General features: G+C 37.2%; 1 protein-coding gene across 1 annotated transcript in view; it reads left to right on the top strand.

Moving 5' to 3' along the window:
* The first annotated feature begins 9034 nt into the window (after window positions 1-9034).
* LOC120766861 (protein GVQW3-like) overlaps window positions 9035-19919 on the top strand; it is a 17931-nt gene continuing 7046 nt past the window's right edge. The window contains exons 1-2 of the mRNA XM_040092590.1: window positions 9035-9140; window positions 11867-12160. Of these exons, the coding sequence (XP_039948524.1) occupies window positions 9035-9140; window positions 11867-12160 (400 nt within the window). The remainder of the gene's footprint in view (window positions 9141-11866; window positions 12161-19919) is intronic.

Raw genomic sequence — 19919 nt, forward strand, 5'->3', positions numbered from 1 at the left:
TCGATTGCGTCGAAAATCTTTTTCGTATTCCTGTACGAAGGACAGTTTTTTCGCTTTTTTTCGAAATCATCGAAATTCTCTTTTGTTTCGCTAACAAAATGTATTAAAGCCTCTTACAGTTCTATGACAATGGTAATGTCAATTTCCACACTCTGAAGTTTTTTACTTGTGGCCTTAATGCGATCTAGTAAACATCCCCAAAAAACAGCCATGAGGGCCGTTTCAAAACGTTCCAGTTTCAAACGAATACCTCTTGCTTCGCATATAACGGTTTTCTTCTGTTGTGTGTCATTTTCGACGGTGACTAGCGCTTTATGGATTTCATTCCAGGATTCGCGTAAACTTTTGCATGCGTCTGCGCGAGCTGACCAACGAGTCGTTGATAGACTTTTGTTTGGAATAAACTTGAGAAACCGTTCTAAAGGGTATCCATTAGGCAGGACATATCTGATTACACAAGTGAGCTGGTCTACGTGAGATAATCCGGTGTCGAGTCAATGATCAGAGAAAAATATTTTGCTGTTAATATTTCCATTACAATTGTTTCCAAAACTTTGTTTCCCATAAGTCGAATGAACTCTTCGCATGCTGTTGAAGAAAGATAACTCGTAAATCCTGAGCCTGGAATTCCATAACGTGTAATGTGTTTAGCTAAGAACGGATCAAACTCGGCGATAAGCTCTAAGGACATTAAATAATTTCCATTGTGGATTGATCCAAATTTTTCGTCGTGTCCTCTGAAAGGCAAACCAGGTGATGCAAGTGCTTTTACGCAAGCAACTAATCTTTTCAGAATTTTTTCCCAGTAATTTATTTCTTCATAGTAACAATATTTTAGGTACCTAAGTACCTATTCTTCCTAGATACTTTATATGTACGATGTACGAAATTATTTATACTTTGATACGCAAAAATAGTGATTTAGGAAGATTATAAAAGCATACGGTTAAGATACTTTGCATTTGAGTTATTTCTTGTTAATCGTGTTGTTATCAGTGATTTTTTTGGCACGAGTTGCCGCCCTTAATATCTGGCCGCCCTAGGCCCGGGCCTACTGGGCCTTAGGGCAAATCCGCCACTGTGGTGTTAAAATATAATCTAATATAAATAAAAAACAATAGAAATATATTAAAGCACTGATAAATAAACTACTGTATATAGATACATATGTAGTTAAAGATTAATGCATTAGCATATAATGGCTGCAGCAATGACTATAAAAATTATCCGATACCTTGAAGATAAAAACAAAAAATTAGTTTGCGAAATCGTTCCAGTCTTTATAGTTTCAAATTACTCGCACGAGTGGAACGCAATAATAAAAACCTCTGTATGTATGGGTTGCAGTGATCGCCGTGAGAGTAGGGATGCAAACATCGTGAAATGAAACATCGATGGTTCGATGTATCGATGTTTCTTCAAACAACATCGAAATCAAAAACATCGGCCATTGAAACATCGATGTATCGAAACATCGACGGATTTTTGAACTGAATTTAACGTATTTTATTAGTGAGCATAAAGGCTTATTTCAGAACCACAAATAAGGGAAATACAGTAGTACGCCTTTAATTGATATATATTTTAGCTACCTATTAAAACCTTTTCTCAATAAATAAAAAATGTAAATAGTTTTTGAACAAACAACAAATTATTTATTTAAAACATAATTTAAAAATAACAATTTGGAAAGTGTTTTCCCTGTCAAGCGATTAGCTTTAGAAAACAGTCGTTCACTAGAGACTTAAGTGGCCACAATGGATAAATATTTGGAAGCTTGTTTACACAATTCAGGAAATACGTTTTTCATATCATCCCACATTTCTGTTGGATTCTGATTGATAGAAGCAACAGCTGATCCATGATACATTTGCACTTCAACTTCCGTTGTTGTAATAGCAGATAGATTGGGAAACTTACATTTCATATTTTCGTGGGCCAACTGTTTATGATGTCTCCAAATATCAAACGGATTTTCTGTTGCACACTCATCCGAAGATTCCGACGTACTAACGCCATTATTTACATCCCTTATGAAATTATTTAAATACAAAACTGTTTTGTTTTTAGCGAGTGCATCTTTAAAATGCAGAAATTTGAATCTCGGATCCAATACAGTAGCCAACGCCAGAATTTAATTAAATTACAGTTTGTCAAATCTCTTATTCATGTTCTTTTGTAGTTCACTTTTTAGCTCCCCTACAATAGCGTCTTGTGCTGAAATTTTTGTCAGTGCTTCAGTTAAACAGCTTACTAAAGGTATAACCTTGCTAACGGTATCAGCCGAAACCTCCCTGGTCACAATTCCAAAACACTTTAATAATTCAATCACCTCCTTAATTTTGTTCAGGTCGGAGGCATTAACCATAGAGGGTGCTTCTGGGCGAGTGAGCAGTACTTCACTTAAAATAGGGGCTAACTGGACAAATCTCTCTAACATATAAAACATGAACTCCATCACGTTCTTACGTCAAGAATCATTTTCTTTGTTTCAGAAACATCGATGCATCGTTTGCATCCCTACGTGAGAGTTGAAATTTCGCTTTTCATGCACTTTGCCAACATTAGTTCAAGTGTCCATTCAAGCGTCCCGCTGCGAGTGCGCAACAAAACATGTCAATCACAATGACTTCCAACCGCGTGCTGTGCCGCCTCTGCCGCCGCAGGCAGGGCTTTGAGGCCTCGTTGTGCCTTTAACTGGTTGACAGTTTACACTCCCTTGTCTCTTTAGTAAGGCATCAGCGTCACTTAGTGCGTCAGTCCAGCAGCTATTTGTGCAACCTTTTGTGAAAAAATTGCGCCATACAACTACCATCCAATATTAAAACAATTTCTGTGTCAAAAAATAACTATTACTATACCTTCATATATGTATACTATGTATGTATGTACGACGCCTGGGGGTCTAGCCGGCTTGAATAATGAATATCTCCGTCTGCCTTTTTTCGAAATAATGTACGTCACAGCGCCAATATTGGCTGAATAGCAGCAATCGTAGACCTATTATACCTTGAATAGGTTTTATTATATTTGTCACGTAAGGTATATTAAGTAACACCCAGAAAGAAACGTCGGATAACCTAATCGATATATACATAACTGAGTCGATTTAGCCATGTTCATCTGTTTGTCTCTCCGTCCACCTGTCTGTATATATACTACAGCATAAAGCTGTCATATAAACTAATCGATCAAAATCAAGTTCGCTTGCATAAATATTAATTTTCTTTTTACGAAACATGGATTGCTACGACAGTTTTGCAGTGCAAATTAAAAAAAAAAGGTGCGAAGATGTCCACTAGGAATTTCAACTTAAGACGCGGCGGATGCGCAACACAACATCTACGTCGAGCGCAGAAAAGCAAGGAGATAAAGTATAGGGAAGCAAGTGAAAAAAAGTAAACAATACAAAAGCATGTTGCTAAAAATACAACTGAAATGTAGGTATGTTGCTACAGAGTATTCACCTAAAAGTTGTTTATATCATCTGCTTTCTTATAGGAGTGATATGACTTCTTTAAGAAAAAATCACTTACTATTAAGGAAATTGATTTTTTTTTATTTAATGTGATGGACAATCGATATAATTAAGTTTTGAATATAACATCTTCAAATGATCTCCACGATTTCTTTAAGTCATGAAAAGCGCATTCAATATTGACTTCCCAAGCTTGAAGAAAGTCTCATTTATTGCTAAAGGCCAATGACTTCAAATAACCCCCAAAAAGTAGTCAAATGATATTAAATCACAACTCCTTTGAGGCCATTTAATGTCACAATTTCTTAAAATAATAGAATCTCCAAACTTTTCTCGCAATAATTCGGTCGTTGCACGTGCTGTGCGCCACGTAGCCTCGTCTTGGTTGGAACCAGATGTTGTAAAGATTAACTTCTTCCACTTTCGGTCATAAAAGTTGGTTACTATCGATCTATCCCGCTCCCTATTGTCAGTAACGGTATCACCAGATTCATTTCAAAAAAAGTGCGGACCGATTGTATTTTTAGACATTCCCAATTCTTGAGAACGTCTTAGAATCGACAAATTGCGTTCTTCAGCAACACCTGCCTGAACGGCAGCAATATTTCCAGTGGTTCTTTGCTTTATTTTCACTCGAAAATTGTGTAAAGAAAATATTCGCTGGAAGTTTTCATTCGATGATTAGGTGCACGATTTTTGCGAACATAAAATGGCAAAACGCACGAAAATTGCAATCGGAGAAGAATTATATTGATAATAAAATTGAATAATTTGTAAACGTTGTTTTTGCGAATGGCTTTGTCATGTGATGAAATTATAAAAATTATATCTCATGACATACTAAAATCGGCTGAAACCCTGTATAAATGTCTGTCTATCTGTCCGCCCGTGTAACTTGAATAAAAATTGAGATATCGTAATGAAACTTGGTGTACAAGTACATATATAAATGGTAAAATGTAAGGACGAGTTCGTAGATGGGATAATCGGACGCTTGGATGTAAGTAAGACTAGAGGGTGTTCTCACCTAGAAGTTCCTATTGGAGTCGTACTATATAGTCTGATTTATTTAAATTAGTTTCGGGATGGTTCAGAATTTCGCTATGTTCATAACTTTTCCTCTTCCAACCATCATTTTCCTTAATTCGTATAGCAGAAAGTGCTGCCACTTTACGTATGAAAATGACTTAGACGCTCCGGTAGCCCCTGCATACGCTGATCTTTGAATTGAATTTAACTTCCTGATGTTATATTGTTGTTTTTTATGCTGGCCACAAAAGTAGTGCTCAATACGTAAGGATTGGTCTCCCATTTGGAACCGCCGCTTTTAATGGTAAGGAGCTGTTAAATGCGTATTATATTTTTTCTTTGTTGACTATAATCAGGCTGGCTTATTATACTTGCATATACTATTGCCGAAGATTACTAACTACCTGGGAAGTGCGTGTTCATTAAAACCTCAAGTGACTCTCCAAAAGAGGAGCTCCAAGCACGTCCCTCTATCTTTAAATATGCAGTATTGGTATATTCTTTTGATATTACCTTACTCTGCCTGGCGTATTCTTTAGAATTTTCTTTCACCTTTTTGTATACTCTCATGATATCTTTAAGGCTGGCAAGTTTTGGTCTTATAACTTTCATTGTAGGCTTTACTTAGTTTAGTTCATAAGATCTTAATATCGTTGTTCCACCGTGGAACCTTCAGAACAGTTAAGCGTGTTGGTTTGGTAATAAAGGTTGTTAAGATTTTTTTCAATCTTCTCCACCTATGCATCCAATTCTTGAACATCCCTGATGTTATTACTATTACGGTATTATTAAGCCTCTCATTGCCATCTTCACGATTTCCAGGGAGTGCTGGATTTCTCACGAATGCTGACAGGTGTCCAGAAGCGATCTGACATAGATAGCACCTCGGAGAATTTCCTGAAAATCATCCGAACTTCGGAATATGAATGTTGGTTTATCGCCTCTATCACATATAGTTAAATTGCTATTTAGAATGCATTGTAAGAGTGACTTAACTCCGTTGCTCGCAAAGGAGCTTTCCCATGGGGTGTGTTTTGCATTTGTGTTACACCTTGTTTGGATGTCTACCCCATGGTTACTACTGTACTGGATTTATATCATTACTGATGAGAATTCAAGCCCTTAATCTAACTTCGTTTCGTTTTTAAAAATTTTGTAATTCCTGCTGTTCAGCCCGTTTAGCGGTGTTGTCCCCGACCCTGCGCTCCTGTAGGATGTTAATATGGATACCACCCTCATTCATTAGGGATATCCGACTATCTGTTGTAACTTTCGGGTGCTGCAGATTTATCTGTACACCCTGACATCGCTGAAATGACTTGATATTGCGCTCAGCTCCCTTGGTGGTTTCCAAGGGAGTTTGCGGTGGCTTCCTTTTCAGAAACTTTCGTAGTCCTCCACTATTTGAGTAAAGTGTTTATCTCGTCGACATCAACCAAGTTACCCGCACCTGATCCTTGGCTATTTTTCCGAGTACGAAAATTGTCCTCTCGTTTTGCGCTGTACTTTACCTTCGGCAGCCAATTTACTTTGATAGATACTCATGGCCGCATTGGAAATGGAAGGTTTCATATTTTCGTTTTGGGTACTTTGGCTGGTACCCTCTGTTTTTACTGCTGCCACTACTGATGTAAATTGGGTGGCACAACCAGTAATATAGCAAAGTGCTGTCGCTAGAGTTGTTAATGCATTTATCTGTTTTCTATTGAGCACAACACTCCCAGGTACTAAAAATTTCAAAAATATATGTATATGAGTATTTATGATTCAAATAAAGAATTTAACACTATGAGAAGAAAAATATACATACATATGTATAAAGAGTTTTTCAAATCTACAAAAGTAGATTGATTAGGACAGCAAACGACACCATAGTTTTTCCCGCTATTTTGATATTTCTCTAGTATGGTTTGCAATTGCATTATAAAAATATGTACCTACGATCCAAAAACGAGACGAAATTTTTAAAATTTACCACCGAAATTCGGAATCAGTGTCCTCAACTTTAAGAGCTCTCCGTCCGATTTATGGTCGTCATAAACTGACAGATCAAAAAATTAGCGTTTAGTGGAAAAATTTGAAACCACAGGCACAGTACAAAATGTTCCCGTGCTAGTGAGACAAAGCTGGCGCATCAATTGAGGAAGACCCAAATCTTTCTCCCACACGTCGTTCTCAAGCGTTGAGCATCTCTGTGACATCGCTGTGGCGAATTTCGCGCAAAGATCTTGGTCTTCATCCTAACAAGATCAAATTGACACAAGAACTGAAGCCGCTTGACCACCAGAATCGTCGTATGTTCGTGGAAAAACAACTTCAGTGATGATTCTCATTTCTGGATAGATGGCTTCGTCAATAAGCAAAATATGCGTTATTGGTCAGGAAAACATCCACACAACTTCTTGAGTCGCCATTGCGTCCCGAAAAAGTTACGACTGGGTGCGGTTTATTGGCCGGCGGCGTCATTGGACCGTACTTCTTGCGTGATGATCAAGACCAGCATGTTGCTGTGAATGGGAATCGCTGCCGTACAATGATAACCGAATATTTTTGACCCGATTTGGATGATATCAACTTGAATAATATGAGGTTCGAAAAGGAATTAAAACAAGAGATATGAAGCTAAATCCGAAAGAAAGTGATTACTGGTAGTGTCAGTTAATATATTGCAACAAAGAATGCTAATTTCGTTTGCAACAGACAATAAAGTAAGATGTATTAAAACCACCACTCGCCGCATTCAATCAAAATAATGTATATGACATTGAAAATTTCGTGCTTATTTATTTACAAAAACGCCACTTCCACCAGTTTGGCGTCACTACAAAGCACCGTCTAATGCTCATGCGCGCACAAGTCCGTGCAGAAACGATAAAATAAACAGAAAAAAACGAAGTTTTTCTTCGTTTCAAATTAATTTTTCGGTTGGCCAAAACAAATTAATCAATCATCTAAATGCGGCGGCCGAATGCTGTCATTTACGTAGGTATTGCTGTCATTCCTTCACATGACCACTCGACACTTGGCCTGCGAAGAAATGGCCCAATCATTGCGGCTGTTGCTCGCCACTGTTGGCATGCTAATGTTTCTACTACCGTTTTGATAATGCCCTCGAAGATTAGATAGTTGGGTGGTGAATCTACTTCTGAGTACTTGTGGCTAACCTCTTACAAAAGTTTAATATGCTTTTCCATTTTCTGCCAAACACTGAGCAAATAGTGACATGTTTCTAAATTGTTTTTCTTTATTATTATAAAACATCCCAGTCTTTGGGTATGTTTCAACAATTTGGTTTTTTGCTTTCGAATCGAAATCATTTGATTGAAAGTGTATTAGTTTAACAATAAAATTAAATCCTTCATAAAGCAACTCTTAAGCCAGGTTATTTATCAAAAAACAGAAAATTTGTGCGAAATCCCCGTTGAAAGTTGCACTGTCGATGTCTTTCAAAAAATAACTGATATCACACAGTTCTCTACATATGTATAACAACTCTAGAATGATATTTTCTTTTGTACTTTTTCACATCATTTCCGGAAATGACGCTCAAATCAATATTGCTATTAATAAATTTTTGAAAACGAGTAACTTAAAAAATATCTTGTTCTTTAATTTTGTGGGAGCTCCCGAATGGAGGATGTCTGTGTCTGTTGCAATTTTTTCGATTTTACATTTTGCATTTTACATTGCTTTCCAAAATATTTTCAATTAATGCATATGACAAAACTTCAACTATCTATCCGAAAGCATCGAATTTCTGCTATTTCTGGTATCTCAGTCGAATTTGGCAGACGGTACCAACACAGCAACAGAATTTGCAAAAAATGAAAAATTTCTGAGCATTTGAATGCAAAAGTGATAACAGTGTTGTTTTTGAACAACAACAATATAAATAGAACAAGAACTGGTTAATTGCCTACTTTAGTCATCTACAAGGACAACAGAATCAATGACGGCAGCGCCTGATTCAAACCGAACGAATTCACAACAATAACAATAATTGTAGTATCACTTTTAACAGCGATACAACCAACAATAGTGAAGGCGAAAGCAAAATTGATTTGCAGAATAAAACAACAATAAATACAACGAACGCGGAAGTCAGAAGCATTCGAGAGCAATACTAAACGCTTCATCAGCAACAACAAAAGGTGACCACAAGGAAGATTGCGCCCAGCAGTGCGAGAACAGCGAAGAATATAACTGTAAGCACTGCAACATCTATCGTGCCCACGTCCACGCCGGTGTATACAGTAAAAACACTTCACATAGGCGTCACATGTCATTTACAACACTAAGAACAACAAGTAAGAAAAGCTAAGTTCGGGTGCAACCGAACATTTTATACTCTTGCAACTTGCTGGAATCAAAGCCAGGGATATATCTTACGATGTTAAACATATAAAACACAAACATAGACCGACAAATTCGGCATAAGATTTGTTAGAAAAAATTAATATCCTTATATGTATGTACTATGTGGGAGTTGGGGTCCTATCGACCAGATTTTATCTATTAACTGTTATCATGCCCCTAGGTTTCATTGAGGTACATCACATGCAATCACCAATCATACGGAACAAAGTCAGTCGGATGTCCGAAAATCCCGGTGAATATTTGGATGCCCAACTTAGTGGGAAGCACACACTTGAGTTTAAATTGTGGATAGTTCACTTACACTCGCGTTAAGTACTACATATATGTATGTAAGTGAAAATACGATTGATTTCGACCACGAATTAAATATTAATTTATTTTTAATCATAAAGCTGTTAATGTTGCTATTACTACCCTTCTTAACTTTAGCTCTTTGAAAGATATGTGCATTAAACCATTTAGAGGGTCAGAAGTGATTCTTGCTACTGAAATCTTCAGTTATGAGACTTTATAATTTTTAATTTTTCATTTAATGGCAATTTGAGGACGTGACAGTCCATCTGCAATACCAACTTCGTTTGAGTGCCAAGGAACCTACATATGTAGCAAGTTTCATCAATGTTCGGACCGACATTGAAAACATTTTGAAAACACATTTGTATGTTGTGGAATCTAAGTCGTTCGGACTGACAATGTGTGTGTGTTTCACTGACAACTATCAATAGCGGCATTGTCTTGCTCTTGCAAGATTGCACGATGACACAAAATGCAAAAACCCTATACCAAAATATGCAAGCCCAAGAGAGCACCCATTGCAGAATCTAGTGATATATGACGGTACGAAAATAAACGTGGGTTTTAGTCTGACATATTTATAGCCATTGCAAATATTTTTCTGCGTGTGTTTGTGTTGTGCCGTTGCCCCAAGAGGAAAATTCTGCAATTTCTGCACCGTGCAAGGTTTTGCAAGAGCAGGAGAATCCCCCCTAATATGAGAATTTCAAGCGACAGCTGTTTTTGTATATGGAATGTAAACAAATATCAAGTGACAATTTAGGGTCGGCAAAATATGTCTTCCAAAAACATCGATTGAACTAGAGCAAGCACAGATTATAATGAGTGGAATGTAAGTTTTCAAGTAGTTTTCAGCGAAAACTGTGTTTTCGTTTGACAGATTTTACATGGAGGAAAACACAAGTTTTCGTGCGAAAACCAGTTTCGTTGTTTTCGCTGTCGGTCCCAACATAGTATTACGAAATGTAGAGCGACAATCACTCTGAGTGTTAGGATCATGGGTTTAATGGACGCCATGTTGGGCCATGGATGCCGATATCCGGAACGTCTAACCTTCGAATAAATATTAGTTAAAGTTATTTACCACAACACTCAGATGAAAGTGATCCTCATCGGAGAAAATTATTTTCTTAAAAAATCGTTATCGTTTTCAAGTTGTTCTTTGGCAAAATCAGCAAATTCACGAGGTTTACGGTGGTCCAATGGCTTTAGTTTTTGAGTGAGAATAATTTTATTACTATGCAAGCCTAAAATACAGATCATGACATATTTAAAGTGGCCAAAACTACACTTTACAAGTAAGAAAGGGCTAAGTTCGGGTGTCACCGAACACTTTATACTCTCGCACGATAAAGTGATAATCGAGATTTCATTATCAGTCATTTACATATTTTTCAAATACCGTATTTGTGTAAAGTTTTATTCCGCTATCATCATTGGTTCCTAATGTATATATTATACAGAGAAGCCATCAGATGGAATTCAAAATAGCGTTATATTGGAAGAAGGCGTGGTTGTGAACCGATTTCACCCATATTTTGTACATATCATCAAGGTGTTAAGAAAATATAACATACCGAATTTCATTGAAATCGGTTGAGTAGTTCCCGAGATATGGTTTTTGGTCCATAAGTGGGCGACGCCACACCCATTTTCAATTTTTAATAAAAGCCTGGGTGCAGCTTCCTTCTGCCATTTCTTCCGCGAAATTTAGTGTTTCTGACGTGTTTTGTTAGTCGGTTAACGCACTTTTAGTGATTTTCAACATAACCTTTGTATGGGAGGTGGGCGAGGTTATTAACCGATTACTTCCATTTTTGAACTGTATATGGAAATGCCTGAAGGAAACGACTCTATAGAATTTGGTTAACATAGCTATAGTAGTTTCCGAGATATATACAAAAAACTTAGTAGGGGGCGGGGCCACCCCTACTTTTCCAAAAAAATTAGGTCCAAATATGCCCCTCCCTAATGCGATCCTTTGTGCCAAATTTCACTTTAATATCTTTATTTATGGCTTAGTTATGACACTTTATAGGTTTTCGGTTTCCGCCATTTTGCGGGCGTGACAGTAGGCCGATTTTGCCCATCTTAGAACTTAGCCTTCTTATGGAGCCAAGAAATACGTGTACCAAGTTTCATCATGATATCTCAATTTTTACTCAAGTTACAGCTTGCACGGACGGACGGACGGACAGACTGACGGACGGACAGACAGACATCCGGATTTCAACTCTACTCGTCACCCTGATCACTTTGGTATATATAACCCTATATCTGACTCTTTTAGTTTTAGGACTTACAAACAACCGTTATGTGAACAAAACTATAATACTCTCCTTAGCAACTTTGTTGCGAGAGTATAAAAATCATATCCATCCCTATAGGAAAACCCAGTAGTAGTCAATAACCGCAGAAAATATTTGGTATTAAATACGATCTAAGGTCAGATGGAAAACCTCAGCAAGCTTCTCACAATGTTGCCACCTAAGCCAGTAGACTGCCGAAAGCGAAAACGTGGAGCGTAGCTTTATTAGACAGTTATGCTACTGCAATTGCCAAAGCTAACGGCGGCTATTATGGTCATATGACTCCAGAGCATAAATTATGATGATGCTAATGCAGAACTGCAACGAGACGTGGCCAAAACAAACGTTGTCTTCGCTTAACTGCTGGTATCAGACACAGTATATACTGAGGCTATCTCTAAAAAAAATGTTTACAAGTGGTATAGTGAGTTCCAAGCCGGCCGTGAACGTGTCGAAGACGAAGAGCGTCCAGGGCGACCATCAACCGACGAAGCACACGTTCAACAAATCAAAGATCTGGTGTTGAAAAACCGTCGATTAACAATTAGAGACTTTGCTGATGAAGTTGGCATATCGAAAGGCTCAGCCAATACCAATTTGAAGGATGTTTTGGGTCTCAAGCGGGTCAAATCTCGCTTGTTACCCAAAACATTGAACTTTTTGAAAAAAAGGCGTCGCGTTGAAGTGTGTGAAACGATGCTTTCCGACTACCAGGGTGTTATCAAGCGCATTATAACTGGCTATAAGAATTGGATCTATGCTTACGACCCCGAAACAATCGATCAATCGAGCGAATATCGTGCAAAAAGAGAGCCGAGATCAAAAAAATCGCGCCAAAGTCGCTCAAAAATCAAGGTCATGTTGACTGTTTTTTTCGATTATCCTGGTGTTGTGCATTATGAACTCCTTCCAACCGGTCAAACAGTCAACAAGGGATATTATTTGAACGTTATGCGTCGTTTGCGTGACGCTATCTGCCTAAAAAGGCCGGAATTGTGGAAAGACAATTCTTGTTTTTACACCACGATAATGCACCATCCCATACTGCCCTCGTAATTCGTGATCATTTCGCCAAAAACTCAACCCATATCGCTCCGCAACCACCGTATTCACCTGATCTGGAGCCGTGCGACTTCTGACTGTTCAGCAAGCTCAAAAGACCGCTCCGGGGATACTATTTTTATACGATAGAGCAGATTCAAGCCGAAGCGAAGACGGAACTGAAGGCCATCCCGGAAAGTGACTACAACCAGTGTTTCGAAGATTGGAAAATTCGTTGGCATAAGTGCATTGCATCGGGAGGGGATTACTTTGAAGGGGATGAAATTGATTTGGAAGAATAAATAAAGAATTTTCAAAATAAATACAATGTCACCTTATTTTTTGGGCACAGTAGTATATCGACAAAACAACGTTCCACAGATTTGCAGCTCTTTTCCATTTCTCAGATTGTATGTGCGGGTGGATTTACACGGCAATTACCTAATAATAGTGGGGTTTCAGACCAGATTATTGTAAAGCGTCGATTTTTGACTGACTTGTTTATGTTGTGTTTGTGTTCTTCACTACAGACATATATTACCTTATTTTGTTCGCTGTTCCTGGCCCTTGTCTCTTTACACATGGCGTCGGTCTTAAACTTATTAGTTTGAAGTACTCTAATCTTAAACTTCAACAACATGGTCTAGACGATTATCGTAGATTTTCAACGCGACTGTTGTGATATTGGCAAGAAAAGTATTGCTGTTTTTTTATACTCTCGCAACAAAGTTGCTAAGGAGAGTATCATAGTTTTCTTCACATAACGGTTGTTTGTAAGTCCTAAAACTAAAAGAGTCAGATATAGGTTTATATATACCAAAATGATCAGGGTGACGAGTAGAGTTGAAATCCGGATGTCTGTCTGTCCGTCCGTGCAAGCTGTAACTTGAGTAAAAATTGAGATATCATAATGAAACTTGGTGCACGTATTTCTTGGCTCCATAAGAAGGTTAAGTTCGAAGATGGGCAAAATCGGCCCACTGCCACGCCCACAAAATGGCGAAAACCGAAAACCCATATAGTGTCATAACTAAGCCATAAATAAAGATATTAAAGTGAAATTTGGCACAAAGGATCGCATTAGGGAGGGGCATATTTGGACGTAACTTTTTTGGAAAAGTGGGTGTGGCCCCGCCCCCTACTAAGTTTTTTGTATATATCTCGGAAACTACTATAGCTATGTCAACCAAACTCTATACAGTCGTTTCCTTCAGGCATTTCCATATACAGTTCAAAAATGGAAGAAATTGGATAATAACCACGCCCACCTCCCCTACAAAGGTTATGTTGAAAATCACTAAAAGTGCGTTAACCGACTAATAAAAAGCGTCAGAAACACTAAATTTCACCGAATAAATGGCAAAAGAAAGCTGCACCCAGGCTTTTTTTAAAAATTGAAAGTGGGCGTGGCGTCGCCCACTTATGGACCAAAAACCATATCTCGGGAACTACTAAATATATTTCAATGAAATTCAGTATATGATATCTTCTTAACACCCTGATGACATGTACGAAATATGGGTGAAATCGGTTCTCAACCACGCCTTCTTCCAATATAACGCTATTTTGAATTCCATCTGATGCCTTCTCTGTATAATATATGTATATGTACATTAGGAACCAATGAAGATAGCGGAATAAAACTTTACACAAATACGGTATTTAAAAAATATGTAAATGACGGATAATGAAATCTCGATTATCACTTTATCATGCGAGAGTATAAAATGTTCGGTGACACCCGAACTTAGCCCTTCCTTACTTGTTACTATTACACTTGATATTACGATTGTTGTTCTCGTCACATGCTTGTAGTTTGTGCTACATTTTTCGATTCTTTGTTGTACTTTTTTTGCTCTTTCACCTAGCCGCGAGTGTGTTTGTCCTCCGATTCGCTGCCAAGTGGTTGCAACCAAGTGGTTGTTTGGCTGTACGCCACTTTAACTGTGTAGCCGTAGCCCCAATTAGTGTTATAAGATGAATTTCTTTAATGCTCGATATAAAGTAGAGATAATGCCAGCGCGGCAACCTTTCTTCAATGCAATCGCCTTGTGCGCTTATCTGTGCGCTTTGGTGGCACTTTCTTTGGTGCGCTAAGTGAGAAAGTTTAATATACCATAGTCTTCACCAACACGTTTATTTACTCAACACATACAATTGCCAGTGTAGCGACAAAAGCCTAATTGCTTTAAACTAATTGCGGTAATAGCTTGAATTAGGCTATTTAATGTTTTCTCCAACTTTGTCTTATCACACACTGGCAATGGTATTTTTATCTGAGCTTGCGAATCTTTGTCTTGTCTAGGATTGTACGGTTGCAACCATGTTTAGCAGAGATTTTCGATCGACGATTAAAGCTAATACTACTCTCTAACGTGCTCTTACCTACATATCTTTAGAGTAGCTTTCAATTAAAGGGTTACATGAGCTTACGGGTTTCAAAAAATGTATTATCTTATTGAATTCTACAACACCTCTAGAATATTGCCTAAATTTTCAAGTTGATCCGAGTCATGGTTTCGGAGAAACAGCTTTAAGAAGTTGTGCACTCGAACCTAGCTAGGCTCGTCTTCAAACGCGTTTTTCTCGAACTCTGTAGGTATAAAAAATTCGAATTCTAACCGTATATTCATATTTGAACTAAGAGTCGTATGAATATTTCATAATGGTAATGGTATGTGCATATGTATTTATTTGTAAGAACACAGCTAGAATAGAAATCAGAACATTCAATAGCCGTTTTTGTCCAGTTTTGCTGTCATATTTTAAATTATAATTTCAACGAATGACCGATAGATCCTTCTCATAACTATAATTTAATTTCATATCTGACAAAAACTCAACCGAAGTGTATATACATATGTAATACTTTGAGTTCTTAAGTAAAACTCTACCCAAAGATCCGAATTCATTAAATTGAGTAGTCGAAAAAGTCTTTTCGTATTTGTAATCAAACTCCAACTTATTTTTTTATTTTTTAATAATAAATAAATAAACAAATATATATGTATCATTTCGGTTAATCACTTTTTGCCAATTTCCCTAGAGACATTATTCCGTCAGTGTGAAACTTTCGTCAGTGTAAATCGAAATTTCGAAATTACAAGAACGGAAGTGAGCAAACCTTTGTTGTGCAGAACGAACGCACAAATTTCATAGGTGGCTTTCGTGGCATTCTTACCTTTTTTATACAAAAACTTCAAAATATAGCGAATTTCTTCATTATTTTAACTTATTTTTAAACATCTGTAACTTTTTTTCAATTTTCCCGAATGTAATAATTTTGGTTAAATGAAGCTTAAACTCTCACTTTTCAAATACTATATGGTATGAGACAATTTGATTTGTAGCACTGGAGATACTGCACTGCAACGACATCTATTGACAAAATACGAAAACACTTTTTCGACTAGCCAATATTACAGATGCATATGAGGTTTAGACTAGACTTCATTTATATTGAGTATAATTTTTTAACTTGTAAGAAAATTGTTCAATGTAATTTAAATAGAATATCACACATGTTGACCAACCTAAAAGTCAGGTAGAAAGTCGGAAATTATTAAATAGGCTATTTTGAGAGCAAAGAAATTGAATGGCTGATTGCATTAACTATTTCCATTGCTCAGATACATACAGTTAAATTTTCACCAATTTTATCCATTTAAGGCAAAACGATAACTATTATTAGAAAAACACACTCTATCAATTTCATTAAGTCAGTATTTTAAGTAAAAAAGCCATTGGCATAAGAGTCCACATGGGGGTTTGAACAGCTGTAATTCGATTTTGACAATTTTTGGTCATGAGGTGGCAAATGTTAAAGGCACAATTCGTAAAACATTTTTAATCTGATATATTCATTGGTGCTTGATTTGTATACCGAATAATGAAAGAATCATATGGACCGCAAAGTATTACCGTAAATATGGGAAGTACATTTGTGAAAAGGTGGTCTGTCCATTGTGGAGAAATTGGAAATATGGGAAGAGGGAATCACGTGACATCCGTGGAAAAATATAGTTTAGAGGTTTTTGAGATATTACATTAATATCTTTATGTTGTTGTGGCTACATATTTTTGAAAAATTTCTACCGCGTTACGCCTGCCTGTAAAATGTGCTGAGCGTAAAGATCAACATTATTTTCATGAGCGCGCATACATTATATTGTTTTATGTTGATTCTGCATAAGAGAGAATTATGAATATTATAAAATTAGCTTTGGTTCTCAACATTTGTTCAGCAATAAATTGCCACGTTTTATCTTGATGGCCTTGGTCAAAGACCAAATTGGTTATCTTATTCGTTTGCTGTTTGTCCGCAATGATTATCAGCAGCCCTTAATATGGCTTACAACAGTGGCATTGGTGAGCTACAGTGGCTACTGCTGCTTGTCACTCAGATGCCTTCTGTTGCTATCACCGTGCTCAGCTGGCTGGCAGCAAATAAACAAATGCAACTAATGCAGAGAATGCATTGCATTCGCCGCTTTGATTTGTTTGGTGCTTGCTGTACTCGTGCATGATTTCAATTTCCTTTTTCGTAGCGTTCGTTCCTTTGCACTTCTTTCGATTGCATTTTCATGAAAGTAATGCGATCACGCAGAAATAGCAATGATTCATAACACTAACTGGCTTACCGTTGTCCATGTGTGGCGCACTCATGCCACATTTTACACATCGCATATCAACTACATATTAGTAGTTGAAAAAGGCTTTTCGTATTTTTCCTTAAAGGTGAGATTTTAAGTTTAATTTAACCAAAAAAAATTAAATTCGGTGAAGTTGAAAAAAGTTACAGCTGTTCAAAAATGAGAGAAAATAATGAAGAATTTCGCTATATTTTGAATTTTTTTTTTTTAAAGAGAAGAATGCCACGCAAGCCACCAATGAAATTTGTGAAGTTTACGAAGACGATGCTGTATCAGTTCGTGTAACACCATAATGGTTCGCTTGCTTGCGTTCTGGAAATTTCATGGTGAAAGATGCACCTCGTTCTGGTCGACCTATCGTTGGAAAAGTCGATAAATTATGGACCGTCACATAAGCAGCCATGACATCACTAAGGAACTTAACATTCATCATCAAACGGTTTTGAACAATTTAAAAAAGGCTGGCTACAAAAAGAAGCACGATGTTTGAGTACCATATGAATTGTCTGTGGTAAATTTAATGGAACTAACATTTGCGATTCTTTGTTGAAACGAAATGAAATCGAAACATTTCTGAAGCAAATGGTAACAGGAGACGAAAATTGAATCAAACACGACAATAATGTGCGAAAAAGATCGTGGTCCAAGTGTGGCAAAGTTCAACAAATGGTCGCAAAGCCAAGATTGATGCCTCGAAAGGTCATGCTGAGTGTTTGGTGGGATTGGAAATGAATAATCCACTGTGAGCTGCTCCAGCCTGGTCGAACGATTGATTCTACATTTTACTGTAAACAACCGATGAGATTGTAGCAAGCAATCGAAAAAAGCGGCCAAAACTGATCAACAGAAAGGGTTTCGTTTTTCATCAGGACATCGCTAGACCACACACATCTTTAATGACTCGGCAAAAACTGGGAGAACTTGGCTGGGAAATTTTGATGCATCATATAGCCCTGACCTTACACCATCGGACTACCATTTGTTTCGATGAATGCAGAGCTCCCTTAATGGAGTAAAGTTAGCTGTGAAAGTTACTTGTCGCAGTTTTTCGCCCAGAAACCAGAAAAGTTTTACACTGATGGAATAATATCTCTAGCGGAAAAATGGCAAAAAGGCAATCAAAATGGTACATATTTGGTTCATCAAAATTCATTATAAATATAAAAAAATAAGTTGAAGTTTGATTAAAAATACGCAAAGACTACCTTATTTAATCCACCCGACTGCCTCTAGCGTTGAATGGAGGCTCCCATGGGGGGCGCACGCAATTTGATATGGCTTGACGTTGGTATTTCGCCAAATCATTTTTTCCATATGTTAATGTTGTTGCTTTCGAAAATAACATTTATCATCGTGAAGCATTGGATTTTGGCCATAAACGTTGACACTTTATCGTGCTTCACATTTACTTTATTGCTTTAGAATTTCTGCTTAAACATTTCTCTGATTGGCTTTATTAATAATATAAATCACGATGTGTTCTGAAAATATTGTAGCTCTAGTCCAGTTTATGAGAACCTCATTTTACAGTGTGTTAACTTCTTTTGGATTTATGAAGAGTAACTAAGAAAGAAAATACATTTGATTTTGCAATTATTTAAGTTCCAGTAGTTTCGTTAACTCTGTTAATAAAATGAAACTGAAATTTTTTGTATGGAATGGTAAAGAAATTTCGTTCATTCTTCTGCCTTTGGTTGGTCGCCAAAGTGATGAATTCATCTCGCCTTTCTCTATACAGCTTTGGCAAAAAGCGTTCGGCAAAACATTTAGCCGCACCGCGTGTAAGCCTATTGAGCAATGTCCAGTCAGAATATATACAGTTAGGACAATATTGACTTTCTAATAATACCCAACGATTACCCTCCACCCGCCCAACCGACGCGAGGGGCGCAATCCGCGAACGAGCGGAATTAGCCGAGTCATAAAAGGCAAGAGAGTTTTAAGCGTTGCGATCTTAAGCTGCTCAGCTACAGAAACAAAAATTTCAACAGCCGAAATTAAGAATTAGATTAAAGTTTATAATTATTAAATGTTACTTGTTAAGAGTAGATAAAATAATTTTTTTAATGGTAAAGTGAGTCTGTTAGATCAAATGTGCTGGAATGAAAATTGAAATCATGACATATACGGCGGAATGGTTCGTTTAACTCAAAATTTGTTCTAGAAAATTTTAAAGGTAAGAGGTCTAAACTGCCTGGTAGGGCGAGCGGGGAACGTTAAAATTAATATCAGATAAGAGATGGGCTACAGACTGACCCATTCATGAGGTTTACGAGAAATATTATACCAAGCATCTCCTACGACTAGCGAGTGAAGGAGAATTTATAAGTTTTAAACGGTTAATGTAAGGGGAAAGATTTAAACTGGAATCCCAATGCAAAATGACTTAAGGCAAAAAGTAAAAAAATGTTTTTGAACGGACTCTAACTTATCCGAATGGACTTGGTAACTAGGGTTCCAAACCACAGAAGCATACTCCAATATAGGCCTCACCAGAGATGTAAAAAGAATTTTTGTGGTAAGCGGATCTCTAAATTCTTTAGACCAACGTTTAACAAAACTAAGAGCACCTTTAGCTTTAAAAACCGTGGAAGATACGTGAAGATTAAAATTGAGTTTGGGGTCCATAGTTACTCCCAGATCAACAAAACTGCATACTTGCTCCAACCTAAAGTTTTGTATTGCCTATGCGGTAGGGTCTACAGCTCTACGTGAAAAGCACATCGTTTTATATTTTTA

The sequence above is a fragment of the Bactrocera tryoni genome, chromosome 1 (assembly GCF_016617805.1).
Source record: "Bactrocera tryoni isolate S06 chromosome 1, CSIRO_BtryS06_freeze2, whole genome shotgun sequence".
NCBI lineage: Eukaryota > Metazoa > Arthropoda > Insecta > Diptera > Tephritidae > Bactrocera > Bactrocera tryoni.